The sequence below is a fragment of the Peromyscus maniculatus genome, chromosome 23 (assembly GCF_049852395.1).
Source record: "Peromyscus maniculatus bairdii isolate BWxNUB_F1_BW_parent chromosome 23, HU_Pman_BW_mat_3.1, whole genome shotgun sequence".
NCBI classification, from domain to species: Eukaryota; Metazoa; Chordata; class Mammalia; order Rodentia; family Cricetidae; genus Peromyscus; species Peromyscus maniculatus.
In genome coordinates this window covers 19,196,142-19,213,557 of record NC_134874.1, presented here as the reverse complement: position 1 = coordinate 19,213,557, position 17,416 = coordinate 19,196,142, and the positions used below count along the sequence as shown (strand labels likewise).

Below are 17,416 nucleotides of genomic sequence, written 5' to 3'. Positions count from 1 at the left end.
ACATCTACATGAATGCATCCATACATGTGAATTTTTTTGTTTTGTTTTGTTTTGTTTTGGGTTTTTCCAGACAGGGTTTCTCTGTAGTTTTGATGCCTGTCCTGGATCTCACTCTGTAGACCAGGCTGGCCTGGAACTCACAGAGATCCTCCTGCCCCTGCCTCCCGAGTGCTGGGATTAAAGGCATGCGCCACCGCCGCCCAGCTCATGTGAAAATTTTTAATTAAAAAAAGCAATAAACATCTTTTTTTTATAATGATGTCATCACTCATAACTGATTGCTGTGGGAAACCTGGCAAAGATGGAGGATGTTTTTATCTTATTTCAGGTAAGAAGAGAAAACTGAAGCAGGTGGACTGCTTCACACTTGTGAGCCAAGGCAAGAGCTCAAGCCCAGCCTGAGCTACATAGCAGATTCTAGGCTAGCCTGGGCTGTAAAATGTAAGACCTTGTCTCAAAAGCCTGAGTGTACTGGTGCTTCCTGTAACCCCAGCATTTGGGAAGAGGAGGAAAGAGGACCAGCAGGTTAAGGTCAACCTTACCTACATTGTGAGTTCAAGGCCAGCCTGGGCTACATGACACCCTGTCTCAAAAACCTAAAACAACGACCAAAATGACAGACAACTGTGGGCCAGTGAGGTGGCTCATTGGGTAAAGGTGCTTGCCACCAAGGCTGATGACCTGAGTTCGATTCTTGGTAGGAGAGAACAAGACACCACACAGTTGTCCCCTGACCCCCATATGTGGGCTGTGGCACACACACCCTACAAAATAGATCAATATCATTTAAAACTGAAAGATAATCAAACTATAAGTCATACATAATTTTGATTTTAAAAGCAACACAAACTGACGAGCAATTATATAGGGCAAGGCATTTGAATTGGATCCATATGAGTCATGGGGTGTTATCATAGACCGGTTAATCTTGTTCTTGGCCACCTGACCCTATCTGCTTCCATATTAGGTTCCAGCCTAAGGCATATTCATAAGACTTCATTAACGCTCTGCAGCCAACATCAAATTAACTTGCAAGCTGTCTGTTTTATATGCTAGTTAAAGCATATGAAGAGTTCCCAGAATGCACCCTGCGCAGTACCCCAGCTATGGTCTCTCTTAGATAAGGACAACTATCAAGTTCTGTCTTTAAACACTTGAAAAATTGATTGATTTGTACACAGGAAAAAAAAAATCTTTTACACCCATCCCCAGGAGGGAGGAACAAATCCCTTGAGTGAGTTCAGAGTTCCTCCCAACTCAGAAGCAAACAGAACTGTGACGTCTTCATGTTTATTTGAAGCAGAGGTCAAGAGTGGTGGAATTAAGCACATAAATTAAAAGAACAAAAACAAGCTAGGTGGTGGCGGCACATGTCTTTAATCACAGCACTTAGGGGGCAGAGGCTGGTAGCTAGATCTCTGTGAGTTCAAGGCCAGCCTGGCCTACAGAATGTGTTCCAGGACAGCTAGAGCTACACAGAGAAACCCTGCCTCAAAAAAACAGAACAAAATAAAACAAAAACAAAAAAAAATCAAAACAACAACAACAAAAACAACAAACAACAAAACAAAAACCAGCAAGTAGACCAGAGTGAGGTGCAGCAGGACCCTCCAGGCTCACCTGAACTTCGATGGCAATTTTGTCAGTGCTGATCAAAACAAAAACCTGCATAGCCCTTTGGCCTCCAGGCTAACCGAGGGGCTCGTAGCACAGACACTCACCCTGACTTCAAGAACATATAATCCTCCTGGTGTGGCGGGGCATGCCTTTAATCCCGGCACTTGAGAGGCAGAAGCAGGAGGATCTCTGTGAGACCAGCCTGGCCTATCATAGTGAATTTCAGAGCAGCCAAGGCTACCTAGTGAGACCCTGTCTCCAAACAACAGAAAGGTATGATCAAAGACAGGGTGGCATGCCGTAGGGCCTAAAGTTAAGGTTGTGAGCACAGAGGAGCCCTGCAGTGTGATGTGGGTGGAGCCTGCCTAATCCAAAACTCCAAAATGTGAGGCGACTCCAAACTGGAAAGTCTCTGAGGACTGAAAAGAGACCACAAGTGGAAAATTCCACTCCCAGAGTCATGGAGAGCCACGTTGAAAATACTGTATGAAATCATTTCAGGAGCTGAGGATGCCTCTTAGCTTGCCACCCTGTCTGAGGTCCCCGGTTCATTCCCCAGCACCACATAACTCAACATAACACATGCCTGTAATCCCAGCACTTGGAAAGTAAAGCCAGAAGGATGAGAAAGTCAAGGCTATCCTCTGCTACTTAGTGCGTTCCAGCCTGGGCTACATGAGACTGCCTCAAATAACAAACAAACCTAAAGGACTCTAGGACACGTATACAAGGGAATGCGGCACATAAATGAACTTTGTAGTTTAACCTAGTATTCTCCAAATAGCTCACTACCCATGGGAAGATACAGAATTGAAAAAAAAATCGAGGATGGAGGGCTGGAAAGATCGTTTAAGTGGTTAAAAGCACTTGTCCACAGCCTGATGACTTACATTCAATCTCTGAAATTCACTTAAAGGTAGAGGAGAGGACCTACTCCTCAAAGTCATCCTTTGCTCTCCATGTGAGTGCTATGGCATGCTAGCACATCATGTACGCATGCGCGCACGCACAAATTTAAGTTTTTTAAATAAAAGTCCTTCTGCCGCAGACATTTCAGAAAAGAAATGCCCAGCTTGTACTATAACACCATGAAAGGGAGGAAGGCAAACACAGGCGAGAAAGACACAAAATAAAATCAATATTATAACCCCACCATGGGAATAAAATACATTGTGTGGGGTGGGGTGGGGGTGCGTGCGTGAGCCACTTTAAAAGAAGTAACAAGCGTTATTTCACAAAGGCTACATCTCATGGTTGGCAGAATCTGCCGCCTACTAACTGAACACCATAACTGTCATGTGTGGCCTTTGCTGTCCCCTCTCAAAGCCCCTGGGCAGCCAGAGAGGAGGGACAGGCGGTGCCCTTGATTTTGGCTCCATGATGTTCTCCATTCTGGGAAAACCTCAGACCATATATATCTGTGTGCTGCTGAACTTCTAGTGGAATTGAGAGTCAGCCTTGTTTTACAGGCCTCAGAAAAAAAAATGTTCTTTGACTATGTGTATGTGCTGTGTGTGCTCTTGCACACCTGTTCACAACAGGTTCACATGCATGTGGAGGTCAGAAGCTCAAGTCTAGTGTCTTATTCAATCATTCTCCATCTTATATACCAAAGCAGGGTCTCTCTCTTAATCCATAGCTCACCCATTCAACCAGTGGAGCTAACCAGCTTGATCTGAGGATCTGGTCTCTGCCTCTCTTGCACTGTGATTACAGCCAGGCCACCGTGGTCACCTGGTGTTACAGAGGTACTGGGGACTTAAATTGGATCATCAGGCTTGCATGGGAAATGCTTTGTATGCCGAGCCATCTCCACAGAGATCTCCACAGAGCCATCTCCACAGAGATCTCCACAGAGATCCACCTGGCTCTGCCTCCCGAGTGCTGGGATTAAAGGCGTGCACCACCACCGCCCAGCTTAAATGTCTGTTAAATGAAGACTCCAGATGACTTTGGGGAACTGGGCCTGGTAATGTGCACACGTGACCCCAGTACTCCCATGGTGGAGACAAGAGAGCAGAGTTCAGGGCTATCCTCAACTACTTAGTGGGTATGAGGCCAGCCAGAGATATGTAAGACTAAAAGACAAAAAAGAAGGCTAAGGAGTTGACTCAGTTGGCAAAGTGCCTGCCGTGCAAGACTGTAGACCTGAATTCAGATACCCAAATCCACGCAACCCACGCAGGGCAATGTATGCCTGCAACCCCAGCCTTGGCAGGGAGGCTCGATGGGAAGAAGCAGATTCCTGAAAGTCACCGATTAGTCAGCCTCACCAAATTTGGTGACCTTTATGATCAGTTAAGAGTCTCTGCCTTAAATAAAATAAGACAGAGGGAGGCCGGCGGTGGTAGCACACGCCTTTAATCCCAGCACTTGGGACGCAGAGGCAGGCGGATCTCTGTGAGTTCGAGGCCAGCCTGATCAACAGAGTGAGATCCAGGACAGGCACCAAAGCTACACAGAAAAACCCTGTCTCAAAAAAAAAAAAAAAAAAAAAAAAAGACAGAGGGCTGGCAGAGGTTAAGGCACCTACCTGCCTTACGGCCTGAGTTCAATCCATGAGACCTACATGGTGGGAAGAGAGAACCAACTCCCACAAGTTGCCATTCAGGCCTCTGGATGCACTGTGGCATGTGTGCTGCCACTCCCAGCATCCCGAAAGAGAAATATAAATTAATGTAAGAGAATAATAAAATAATGTAGAGAAGCCATTGAGAAAAAGACGCCAACCTCAGGCCTACACAGAGACCTCAATATACACCTACCTGCTCATGTGTGCACCACACACACACACACACATACACACACACAAAGGAAAAAAGTAAAGGATGGGTGATGTGTATGTGTGCTGTCGTGGGAGGGAGTCCTTAGATCTACTGGGTGTTACGATCACAATGCAGAATATCTATGTGCATGCCCTCAGTTACGCCATGTACAGCTGGAGCTGTGCGTGAATTAATGTATGAGTGAGTGTTAGCCATGGCCAAACTCCAGGGTGGTCACCTCCTCATGCTGATGGCTCAGCCTAGTAGCTCCCACCTAGATGATGACAGCATACTACGGAATTCACTGGAAGACTTTCATTTTCATTTTTTTTTTTTTGAGTCCTAAAAAAACTTACTTTGTACTTGCCTAAGCTGGCCTCAAAATTGGAATCCTCCTGCCTCTACTTCCCAAGTGCAGGGAACTATAGGCGCCCACCCCTATGCCTGGCATGTTAGGTGATTTCAGAGGCTGTGTCATAGAAGGGAAAGTGGCAGCCGGGCGGTGGTGGCGCACGCCTTTAATCCCAGCACTTGGGAGGCAGAGCCAGGCGGATCTCTGCGAGTTCGAGGCCAACCTGGGCTACCAAGTGAGTCCCAGGAAAGGCGCAAAGCTACACAGAGAAACCCTGTCTCGAAAAACCAAAAAAAAAAAAAAAAAAAGAAGGGAAAGTGGCTTCTAATTTTGTCTCCCTGGAATGTTGTTCTTTTGTTTGTTTGTTTGTTTTCGAGACAGGGTTTCTCTGCATAGTTTTGGTGCCTGTCCTGGATCTCGCTCTGTAGACCAGGCTGGCCTTGAACTCACAGAGATCCGCCTGGCTCTGCCTGTCGAGTGCTGGGATTAAAGGCATGTGCCACCACCACCCGGCTAGAATGTTCTTTACAAGAGAAGCTGGGCACTATGTCTAAAGCTACTTAAACTACCTGCGATGGTTCGTTTTAATTGTCAACTTTGACACAACCTAGAATTACCAGGAAGAGAATCTCAGCAAGGGTTTGTCTGAGTCAGACTGGCCTGTGGGCATGTCTGTGTGGAGATTGTCTTGGTTTAATTGATGTGGGAAGACCCAGCTCACTGTCGGTGTTACCATTCCCTAGGCAGGGAATCCTGAGTGATATAAATATAGAGCAGGGGGCATTGGTAGGAAATGGGCATGCATTCATTTCTCTTGACTTTGTATGTGATGTGACTGGCTGCCTCAAGTTCCTGCCTTGACTTCCCCCTCCTCAATGATGGACTGTAACCTGGGACGGTAAGCCCCCAAAAGCAAACCTTTTCTCTCTTAAAGGTGCATCTGTCGGGGTGTGTTATCATCGCAACAGGGAAGTAAACTGCAACACCCCACCCATGGAGAAGCCCAGGTAGGGAGGAAAGAGGTCTCCTAGCCACAGCTGAGTGAGTGAGCTACTCTAGACACAGACGCTCTGACCCATGGCAACCACAGCGTTGTGAGAGAGACCCCATGCTGTGAATATGCACAGGTAGCACCACGGTTAGCCTCAGGCTGACACTCAGATATTTCTACGGTAACGATATCATCAATATCTACTTGTTCTGAAGTGGCCAAGTTACCAAATTTAGAAAATTTGCTTAATAGGAAAAAAATGGAGACCTTGTATAAGCCTTCAGTTTGTCTCTGGGGAACAGGACACTACATCCGGTATTTTTCAGCATCCCCGCCCCCTGCCCCACCCCGCCTGCCTCGTGTGACTTTGGAAGCTTGAAAGGGGTGTACCTTGCAGAAGTCTGCCTCCTCGGTAGAGGTGAAGGGCTAGGGCTGCTTCCAGGTTCTCCGCGGCGATGAGCTTGGCAATTTCAGCCGGGCTTTCAAAGTCAAAGGCATCTCTCAGAACGCACATGTGGCCTGCGGCTTCTAGGTGGTCCCTTCATTAAAAAAAAACAGAGAGAGGGAAAAGTTGGAGTTGCCATTATGGTTAAGGCTTTCAAGACGGTCTGTAGGGAAAACACAGATGGGAGCCAGAGGTGGTGACAGTCACCATCCATTCCGCAGCCTGCGAGACCTCGGACTGTGGCTGGGATCGAGGCCGATGTAATCACAACGTTGGGACACAGCGAGCCCCTCACCACCTTCAGTGGCATTGGACTACCTCAAAGCTCTGTCTGCACTTCTCCAATTCCACTGTGTCAATTGCCCACCGTCCCTTCACTCTAGATGGTGCCCGAGAGGCATCTTCTAGCTGCTGACACTCAAATTTCTTTTAGATTCATTGATGTCATTTGAGGCTTCTGAGGGTTTTGCCTACCTGTGCGTCTGTGCCCCACATATAATGCCTGGTGCCTGCAGAGGCCAGAAGGTGTCAGATCCAGCAGAACTAGAGTTCTGGATGATGGTGAGCTCCCATGTGGGTACTGGGAGCCAAATCCAGGCCCTCTGCAAGAACCACCAATGAGCCATCTTAACCACGGAGCCATCTCTCCAGCCCCTGTCACTCACTTCTTGGAGAAAGATTTTGAGGGGCAGGCATGATGGCTCCATGGTGTAAAGGCACTCGCTGCCAAGGCTAACAACCTGAATTCGGTCCCATTACAATCCACGTGATGGAAGCCAAGAACCAACTGTCCCAAGTTGTCCTCTTACCTCCATATGTATGGCATGTGAGGCTTCCCCCGACACTTCCTGCTCTACATTAAATGTGTAAGTAAATCAATAAAGATGATTTAAAACATTTTAAAGACTGTCCCCCAGTGTGGGCCCCCACCTTAAATCTCTAGAAATAGGAGCTCAATGAAGCCTCTTTTTTTTTTTTATAAAGTTACTCAGCCTCAGGTATTTTGTTACCGTAAGCAAGACTGGCCTAGCATGGGTCATCTGCTATCCAAACGCACTGTGAAAACAAAAATGCCTTGGGAAGAAGCAGCAGATGGAGGCCTCGGTGCCATGCTCACTCTGGGGTATGGGGTGAGACTCATCCCCTGAGCTAACATCTCTTTGTATAAGGTAAATACATAACATGCTAATGGCACTGTGCAAATAAAGCCAACTCTGGAGCTGGAAAGATGGTTTAGAGGTTAGAACACTGGCTCCTCTTGCGGAGAACCCAGGTTCAAATCCTAGCACCTATCTGTGGCTCACAACAGTCTGTAACTCCAGTTCCAGAGGATCTTATTCCCTCTTCTGGACACTGTAGAAACTGCAAACATACAATGCATACATGTGCATTGAGCATGTGTGTGTATGTATGCATACAATAATTTTTTTATTCTAAAAAAGAGTTCTTCTAAAATAAATAAAATCAAAACATGAGTCTGAAGACTTAAGTGCTCCTAAAGTATATTGTATTTCTATTTTTTGTAATTGATTTATGTATTTATTTTCTAGTGTGGGAGATTCAACCTATGGCTTGGCACAAGCTAGGCAAGATTCGGTCATCATTGAACTACATTCATTCCCAGAGCCTCACCAGGTTGCTAGGCTGGCCTTGAACTCACTCCGTAGCCCAGGCAGACCTTGAACCTGCAGTCTTCCTGCCTCAGCCTCCCAAGTGGCTCGGATGACAAACCTGCGTCACTTTGCCCAGCTCACATTGTGCAAGTTGGCCGTACCATTTTCACTGTTCAATTTGACCGGTCATTATAGGTCAACAGCACTGCCCTCCCCGCCCCACCCCCACCCTCTACTCTCTGGGGAGGGTAGAAACACTGGGGGCCGCTGGCCAGCACTCCAGGAGGAAGCCTGCCGACTCTGCAGCTCTTGCTCACCTCAGCCTAAGAGTCAGAAGGCTACGTGCCCTGAGCAGAAGTGAGCCAAAAGCCGTGGGAAATGAGAAGCTGTTGACAGAGGGCAAGGAGTATAACCTCTCCTGGAGAATGAGTGCCTGAGAGATCGATGACCTCTGCTGAGTCCGGACGGAAGAAAGGGAAAGGGAGCCTTGTCATGGATAATGAGAGGCATGATAGCAAGTTGTTCTTCATCTACTAAACGTCCTTTAAACAGCACTGCATGATCTCATAAACATTCTAAATTAAAAAAAATAATAATGTTTAATCTTAATGCACTGTGGACTGAAATTTTACCCTGGTGGCTAGCTGACTTATCACACTTCTAAACTGCTTTGTCCTTATCCCTTCTGTCAGATAATGACTCAATTCAGTAACAAAGTCACAAAGTACCTATTATGCCTAAGGGATTGTGTTTTTTTTTTTCCCAGCAAAAGGTTTTTAAAGAAACGAGTATATATATATATATATATATATATATATATATATATATATATGGAGAGAGAGAGAGAGAGAGAGAGAGAAACTTTAATAAATGGTTCATTTCCAGGAAGAGAGGGAACCAAGTTGCATATTCACGACTTAAGATTAGAAATCACTCCATCCACCTCAACCCAGCAACAGCCCTATATATTTTTAGACTTATTTATATGATTTTTTAAATTATACCTATGTGTGTGCATGTGTGCCTTTGTGTATGCAGTACCCACAGAGGCCAGAAGAGGACATCAGACTCACTGAAACTGGAACTACAGGTGGTTGTGAGCCACCATGTGGATTCTGGGAACTGAACCCAGGTCATCTGCAAGAACATTAAGCACTCTTAACCGCTGAGCCATCTCCACAGTCCCTACAGCCCTCTTCCTATTCCTGTGAACAGTAAAAGTTAATTGCTTCTGTGTGTCACGGATGAGAATTTCCATAATGGACATGACCTGTGTTTACAAAAAAAATACTAGCACAAGGAAATTAAAACCAGGCATGGTGCTACATACCCGATATCCCAGAACCTAGGAAGCTGAGGCAAGAGAGTCTCTGTTGCGTTTGAGACTCATCTGGACTAAATAATGCCTTTTGGGATAGAGGAGACCATGGCACAAAACAATGACAAAAATAAAGGACTGGGATTGGGGATTTAGCTCAGGGGTAGAGCGCTTGCCTAGCAAACGCAAGGCCCTGAGTTCAGTCCTCAGCTCTGGAAAAAAATAAAAATAAAAATAAAAATAAAATAATGGACTAGGGACATATCTCAGCAGTGGAGCACCTGCCTAACATGCATAAGGCCCTGGAGTCCACCCCCTGAATTATGCATTTTCTTTTTTTCTTTTTTTCTTTTTTTTTTTTTGGTTTTTCGAGACAGGGTTTCTCCGTGCACGCCTTTAATGCCAGCACTCAGGAGGCAGATCCAGGCGGATCTCTGTGAGCACTTTCATATATATATTTATTTCACGTGTATGAGTATTTTGCCTGCACATATGTATGTACACCTTACACATGCAGTGCCCTCAGAGGTCAGAAGAAGGTACTGGATCCTCTGGAACTGGAATTACAGATGGTTCTTCGTCAACATGTGGGTGCTGGGAACTGAACCTGGGTCCTCTGCAAGAGCAACCAGGGCTCTTGGCCTCTGAGCCAACTCTCCAGCACCATGAATGATAGGCTTTTAAAGGGTGGGTTTTACGGTATGACAAAGGTGTCTCAGATGGGACAGGATGGGGCATCTCTACAAGGAAGCCTTCTCATCGGCTGCTGTAGCACAAGTCACCCCCCTTTCCTGGGTTCTCATCACGCTGCACTTCTGTCAGAGGGTCACATATAACTAGGTAATGCTTTGTGCATTAACATGCCAGAACCGCCTTCCAAATGGCCATGCTTGGTTCTGACAGATCTGCACAGCTCGGGTTGCTTGGCTGCTGGCTTCAGGCGTACAAGAGCTGCAGGGGTCAGCTCCGCTTCGTGAGGACCCACCTTGCCTTTGATACTCATTTGCCAAATGTCTAAATGCTGACTGCCTTCCACCACCTGTTGCTTATGGCAGAAAGATATAAGTCTCTTTCCCTGTGCTTCCCAAGCACCCATGATTTCCTGAGTCCTTGTGTTATAGTTTGGGTATGAGATCTTCCCCCTAGAAGTTCAAGAGTTGAAGGTGTGTGTGTGTGTGTGTGTGTGTGTGTGTGTGTGTGTGTGTGTGTGTGTGTGCAGGTGTAGTCTTTGGGTGGTGACTGACTCATGAAGGCACTAATGTTGCTGATGGATCAATTTATGGATCATAGCTTATTGGGTTTGGAGGAGGGCCAAGCCCTCGACACTCAGAGGTCTGAAACCTTCATCCAAAATTCTGCTTTCCTCTTCTGACCTCTCTCAGGAGTTTTGTCACAGAGATTTTAGTACATTCCTCTAGGGCAGAAAACTTGAAAACTTCCCCCTATGGGATTCTTCAAAAAGTTTTCCTACTCAGCCAGGTGGTGGTGGTGGCGGCGGCGGCGGCGGCGGCGGCGGCGGCGGCGGCGGCGGCGGCGGCGGCGGCGGCGGCGGCGGCGGCGGCGGCGGCGGCGGCGGCGGCGGCGGCGGCGGCGGCGGCGGCGGCGGCGGCGGCGGCGGCGGCGGCGGCGGCGGCGGCGCACGCCTTTAATCCCAGCACTTGGGAGGCAGAGGCAGGCGGATCTCTGTGAGTTCGAGGCCAGCGTGGGCTACAGAGCGAGTTCCAGGACAGGTTCCAAAGCTACACAGAGAAACCCTGTCTCAAAACAACCAAAAAGAAAAAAAGTTTTCTACCCACAGGCCTGGCAATTGCAGCGGAACTCAGGAGGGAAGAGACAGCTGTGGTAAGGAAAGGGAGGGCGATTCCTGGCTGCAGATGGTGTCTTCCCCAGGAGGCTTCAGATTGCTCCCTTTCCCTAAGGTATCTCATCTCAAGGTTTAGCAAAAAAAAAAAAAAAAAAAAAAAAAAATGTTTGCTCACTAGCTTGCCCTGGGTGATGTAAGATCAGCTGCCACCCCCTGCACAAAGTCCACTTCTTCCCATGACAATTCTGGTGCAACACTCTCTGCCCTATGCCAACCTGACCCTAATAGTGTTGTGCTCCTGAGAGCTGAGAGTACTTGGCACTTGGCAGCATTTCCCTGGGTGAGGCAAGAGCAGCTGCCACCCCCTGCACAAAGTCCACTTCTTCCCGTGACAATTCTGGTGCAACACTCTCTGCCTTATGCCAACATGACGCTAATAGTGTTGTGCTCCTGAGAGCTGAGAGTACTCGGCACTTGGCAGCATTTCCCAGAAACCCTCAGGAGTGCCACAAACACTGTGCTCCGTGGGGATCTCAGGTGTGGGGCGAGTACTGCATGGCATGATTCGAAGCAAAGGTCAGGAAACTTTTTTGTGGTGGGATGTGGTGGCCCCGCGCCTACAATCCGCACACTCAGGAGGTAGAGGGAGAATCATCAGAAGTTCCAGGTCTTGCCTAGCGTGGGCCAGGTCTGTTCCCGTTGTGGGGTGGGGGAGGTGTTCAAGGTCACTCAGGTACATGGCCCAACTGTTTCAAAACTGATGATGACGCTGGTGGCGGTGGCTGGGGAAATGGCTCAGTGGTTAAGAGAAATGGATGCTTTTGCAGAGGACCTGGGTTCGATTCCCATCACCCACACAGTGGTTCACAACCATCTGTAAGTCCAACTCCAGGGGATCTGATGGCTTCTTCCTGCCTCCATGGGCACCCGGCACACATGTACTGCACGGTCATACATGCATATAGACATAGTCAGACAAAACACCCATACTCAGAAGATAAAAAAAATAATAATAATAACAAATTTTAAAATGCTAGAAAAGCCTAGAATGGAAAGCAAAATGTCTTTGGGTTTCTGGCCTGTCGTCTCTGCCTCAGCTACTCAATTTAAGTACTGCCGTGAGAAAGCCTTTCCCATACAGTGGCGTACTTTGGGGTTTGATTATAAAAGAAGGGGTCAGCTGGGGATGTAGCTCAGTGGTAAACTGTTTGCCTAGCACCCATGAGACACTGGGTTCCTGGTCTCTTAGACTGCCAAAGAGGGGAGAGGGGAGATGGAGGGAGGGGAAGAAGACTCCTGCTATCCACAGAAGCAGGGACTGATCCAGGTGGCTGTATTAAGATGAATTTGAGCCATCGAAAGATTTTTGAGAATCAGCCGCCTTCCCATGAGAGGAGGGGCTCTTTGAAGCCCTTGGCCTGGTCCTAGATGGACACAGTGACTGCGGACACTGCTCACATCACATCCACTTCCTGTGTCACTATCTCCACCATGACGACGACGAAGTGGTCTGTTCTCCGCATTACACTTATTTTTGAGGTCTATGGAGCCCAGGCTAACCTTGAACTCACTGAAATCCCCCTATCTCAGTCTTCTAAATGCTGAGACCAGAGTAGGGGCCTCTGCTCTAGGCTTCTGACTGTATGATTTTTTTTTAAAGTTGTAGGGGTTTTTGTTTGTTTGTTTGTTTGTTTGTTTGGTTTGGTTTTCTGAGACAGGGTTTCTCTGTGTAGTTTTGGTGCCTGTCCTGGATCTCGCTCTGTAGACCAGGCTGCCTCTGCCTCCCAAGTGCAGGGATAAAGGTGTGGGCCGCCAACACCCAGCTTAAAGTTGTGTTTTAATTATATTATAATTAATACATTATATATTTATTTATGTGTATGTACCTGTGTGCACTCGTGGGCGCCCAAGGAGACTAAAAGCTGGGATCAGATCCCCTAGAGCTGGAGTTACAGCTGATTGTGAGCTTCCTGTCGTGGGTGTTGGGTACTGAACCTCAGTACCCTCTGAATGAGAGGCAAGTGCTATTAACTGCCCAACCATATCTCCAGCTTCTTTTTTTAACTTTTTTTTTTCCCACAGAGTCTCATTATGTAGCCCTGGCTGGCCTGAAACTCACTTAAGTAAAGCAGCTGGCCTTGAACTTACAGAGATCTGCCTTCCTCCACACATAGCTTATTTGTTGTTTATAGGCAGGGTCTCGTGTAGCCCCGACTGGCCTTGAACTCATTATATAGCAGAGAATTACTATAAACTTCTTAGGTTTCCACATTCAGAGTGCTGAGATCACAATAAGTACCACCCCACCCAGCTGGTACAAGGCTGGGGACCGAACCCAAGGCCTAATGCATACTAAGCCAGCATTCTGCAAGCTGAACCAACAAGCACTCTACCAACTGAGTCATGAGCACTCTATCAACTGAGTCATAAGCACTCTACCAACTGAGCTACAAGCACTCTACCAACTGAGTCATGAGCACTCTATCAACCGAGTCATAAGCACTCTACCAACTGAGCCACAAGCACTCTACCAACTGAGTCATGAGCACTCTACCAACCGAGTCATAAGCACTCTACCATCAGAGCTACAAGCACTCTGCTAACTGAGCCACGTCTGCAGCCGTCCCCATCGTTAAATACATGAGACCCACAGATTCAGTCTCTCTTACCTGCCATCATACATGCAGCTATCACTACTTTCCTTCTGTGGCGGTTCTTGGCCTTTGGTGACCAGAGTCCTGCCCACATCTCCAGCTGTATCCCCAACCCTGACTACAACAGGTTTGTTGCCTTGGCACTACTGATCAACATCACTTTGATGTTGGGACACAGAAAATGACACCCCCCCCATGTAAGGCCTCTGAGGCTGACCTCCTATTCTCCTGCCCCCTGTTCCCTGTCTCATGCAAAGCAAGCAAAGGACAACAAAATACTGAGAGAATGTCTCCTTCCCGGGGTGATGGTAGAAATCTGAGCTCTCCCGAACCCTGAAACCAATCATAAAACCTGAAAATCCCCACCCCCCATTCACTGGCCATAAAGAAATCCTCTGCTACAGGATATAAACTGAAGTTCCAAGCCAAAAGTCACACCTTGGCGTCTAGAAAGATGGCTCAGTGGATTTGGATGAAGACTCCTTGTTGCATAAGCATATGGACCCCCGCACCCACGTTAAAAAGGGGATTCAGGTGTAGAGGAAAGGTTCAAAGGTTCAAAGCACAAACTGTTTTTGCAGCACCTATGTCTGGAGGCTCACAGCCACCTATAAATCAGATCCAGGGGACCCAATGACCCCTTCTGGCCACTTTGCAAATCTACACTCACATACTCATATCCCTACAGACACATACAAGTACACACAATTAAAAATATTTACATATATTTATTATCCAGGCACAGTGCACCTTTAATCCTAGCACTCAGGAGGCAGAAGCAGGTGGATCTCTGAGTTCAAAGCCAGTCTGGTCTACAAAGCAAGTTCCAGGATAGCTAGGGCTACACAGAAAAAAATCTGCCTTGAAAAACAAAACACACACACACACATTAAAGTAACACATGCTAAAGTTTCTATGAGGCTGAGTAATTAGAACTTGGTGGTTCTGACACCTTTAATTGGCTTATTACGGACAGGTTGTCACTTATTGGGAGCTCACACTGTGATCCCCAAGTCCCATAAGAGCCCTCTGTCATATCCCATTGTGTCTGAGTTTGGCACTGTCCAATATTACTAGGAATCATTTACAGCCACTCACTGTTCTGTGGGTCTGCAACTTCATCCCAGGGCAATGTGAGCTTCTCTGAGGCCACCAAGGCCTCCCCCAAATTATTTACTAGTCCCCTTAGGAATGGCACACATTCTCCAAGCCCTCTTCCCTCATAGAAAGGGGCACACACACTTTTGGGTTAATGAGCAATTGTACTCCTCGCATATCATAAATTTGGGTATGTTTTCTACTGTTTCATTAATCAGTGATCAGTCCGTTCCAGAGAACCTTGGACCTGTTCCCACCCATGGAATCAAATGTTAGCTAACATGTGCTTAACGTTTAAATGCTTATCTTAAACACAATCTGTTCTTCCCACCATGTGTACAAGACAGCTGGATGACTCTCACCAACCTCCTATACCTTGAATAGCTCAGAACAGAACCTCTGGACCTGTGTTATTGTTAGCCCTTCCAGACCTATCTTCCCAGGTCTGGATGGATGCCTCTCCCCTGGTCTTGGCTTGCATGCTCCTTCTACAGAGAGCACAGCCTGGACCCTATTGCCTGAAGGAACCCCTCCAACACAAAGGTCATATTGTTTCGTTTTTTGAGATACGATCTCAAATCTGACCTGGAACTTGGTAGTGGCAGAGGATGACCTCAAATTTCTGATCCTTTCTGCCGTCACCTCCCAAATGCTGGGGTTATAGTCTTGTACCACCATACCTGGTTTATGCGGTGCTGGGACTAGAACCCAGGGATTCAAGTATGCTTGTTTGGCAAACACTCGACCAACTTAGCCACACTCCCAGCCTGGTTTCAGTTGCTTGATAGCACCAATCACCCCCTGGAATGATGTACCTCTCTGTTTATTCTCCTTGTCTCTCTTTCACTGAAAAGAGCTCTGTCTAAACCAGCCCAGAGAGACAGATGAGTGACTGAACTAGATCGAGGGGAAGCTCAAAATCCAAACTGTCTCTTCGCCAGTATATTTCAGGAAAGCATCCACCCTTTGGTTGTTCACTGCGATCTTGAGAGGAACTGTCGCATTTTTTAGCTGAATGTGGCCTCTGAGGGCTGGAGTAGCCTCAACGGCTCTTTCCCATGATGAGGAAACAGACCCACAGAGAGGAAAGCCATTGGGAAATTTCATGAAGCAAGTGAAGTGGGGGGGGGGGAAGGGAGGGATAAAAGAGGGGAGAGCAAGCTAACTTTTAGGCCAAGTGGGCTTGTAAGCATTTACCTTCCACTGATACAGCCCAGCCCTGCTTGATCCAGGCAGGCAACCAGATGGCCAGAGGCGAATGGACCCGCCTTCCCTGCCTTGTCCTGGCACCAGGCTTCCGTCCCAGGTAAACACAAAGCAAAAAGACCTAACAAGATAAGCTGAGCGTTCAGAAGAGAACCAGATGGGAGGTGCGGGCGGGGAACAGCAGCTACAGAACGCAGACCCTGGATCCCTGCACGTGCTGGACCATCCACCAGGATTCTGCCCTTCTCCAACCACGTAGGTCTGCCTTTCACTAGGACTCTCAGCCTTTCTCCAGCCACGTGGGGCCCCCCCTTCGAATCCCAGGGCACTCTCCCCCAAACCTCACCTCTGCATGGAGGCCTTTGCAGAGCCGCTGAGTCTTCCCCCAACCCCGCCAGCGCTGGCCCAGGCTGCCCCTCTGCCGCATCCTAGGGCACTCACAATCGCCAGATAGGGTAGCGGCATCTGGGATCAAAGCTGCAGCCCCCCCCCCCCCTCGCGCGCGCGCGGCACCTGCGCCCACGGCCCAGCCGTTTGTGCACGCGCGGCTCCGGCGCCCGGCCCAGCCCGGCATCCCCAGGCGAGGGATGCTCAGGCCCCACAACATACCGTAGGCGCTCGGCCGTGACCGCGTTGCCGGTGTGTGGCCGCAGCACCGCCAGGAACAGGAGCCGCATGTCGCTACCTCCAAGGACTGAGCTACCAGGCCCCGGGCCGCGGCAGGGTCCGGGTGGACTCTTGTCCCGCCCGCCGCTCCTAGGCGGAGCCGCAGGTTCAGGAGCAGGGAGGGGAAAAGGGAGGGTAAGAGGGAAGGAAAGAGGGAAAGATAGGGAGGAGAGAGGGAGGGGGAGGGAAGGAGAGGGAGGAGGGGAGGGGAGGGAAAAGGGAGGGCTGGGGACTGGAGGGGACCTAAGAAGACTATCGGGTGGGGAGGGGTCACGAGCCCAGGTGTCAGGCATCCACGAGCTCAGGAAGTGGAGAAGTATCCACTGTTCTGGGGACCCAGAACACAGTTGGCCCTGTGTCTCCTCCCATGGTGGCCTTGAGTGGGCTCCCAAATGCAACCTGGTGGCTAGGAAACTGAGACACCACCCCCCTCCCTTACCAGGACCAGGTGAGATGTGAGGTGCAACCCCACATGCAGAGAGGGGGTTCGAGCCTCACTATGCACAATCTTATCTTCGAGGGGACCCTGAACTCCAGGATGCCCTGGACTCTGAAGCCTTAGGGCATAGGGCAGGCGGTTCATCCTTTTTTAGACCCTGACATCCCTGAACTAAGTTCAGTGAACTTCAGAGGAAGAGAATGGAGTGTAGTTTCAGCAATACCAAGGCTGAGGCAGGAGGATTGCTGCCACAAGATTCTGAGGAAGGGAGGGGAAAGGCGGACTCCAACAGTCCAGGATTTCTTGCTTGCTAGCCTATTATTCTGTGCCCTGAGCTGTATCCCCAGCCCCAGAGGACTATGGTGTGAAGCCAGGCTAGGTTTGTGGGGAGCCCAGGGCTGAGAGCCTCCTGCACTAAGTGTACCTCAGCAGGAAGCAGGAAGGGTGG

General features: G+C 48.5%; 1 protein-coding gene across 4 annotated transcripts in view; it reads right to left on the bottom strand.

Moving 5' to 3' along the window:
- The window catches only part of Glt1d1 (glycosyltransferase 1 domain containing 1), a 70,519-nt gene extending 53,490 nt beyond the window's left edge, over positions 1–17,029 (bottom strand). The window contains exons 1-2 of one of the 4 annotated variants that reach the window (XM_006970658.4): positions 16,473–17,029; positions 6,116–6,264 (exon numbers count right to left, since the gene is read on the bottom strand). In XM_006970658.4, coding sequence (XP_006970720.2) covers positions 6,116–6,264; positions 16,473–16,822 — 499 coding nt within the window. In that variant the 5' untranslated portion in view covers positions 16,823–17,029. Of the gene's footprint in view, positions 1–6,115; positions 6,265–13,574; positions 13,609–16,209; positions 16,355–16,472 lie in introns of those variants that run through there. The other 3 variants (XM_042268318.2, XM_042268317.2, XM_076560436.1) reach the window with 3 other exon arrangements.
- Between the last annotated feature and the right edge of the window lie 387 nt (positions 17,030–17,416).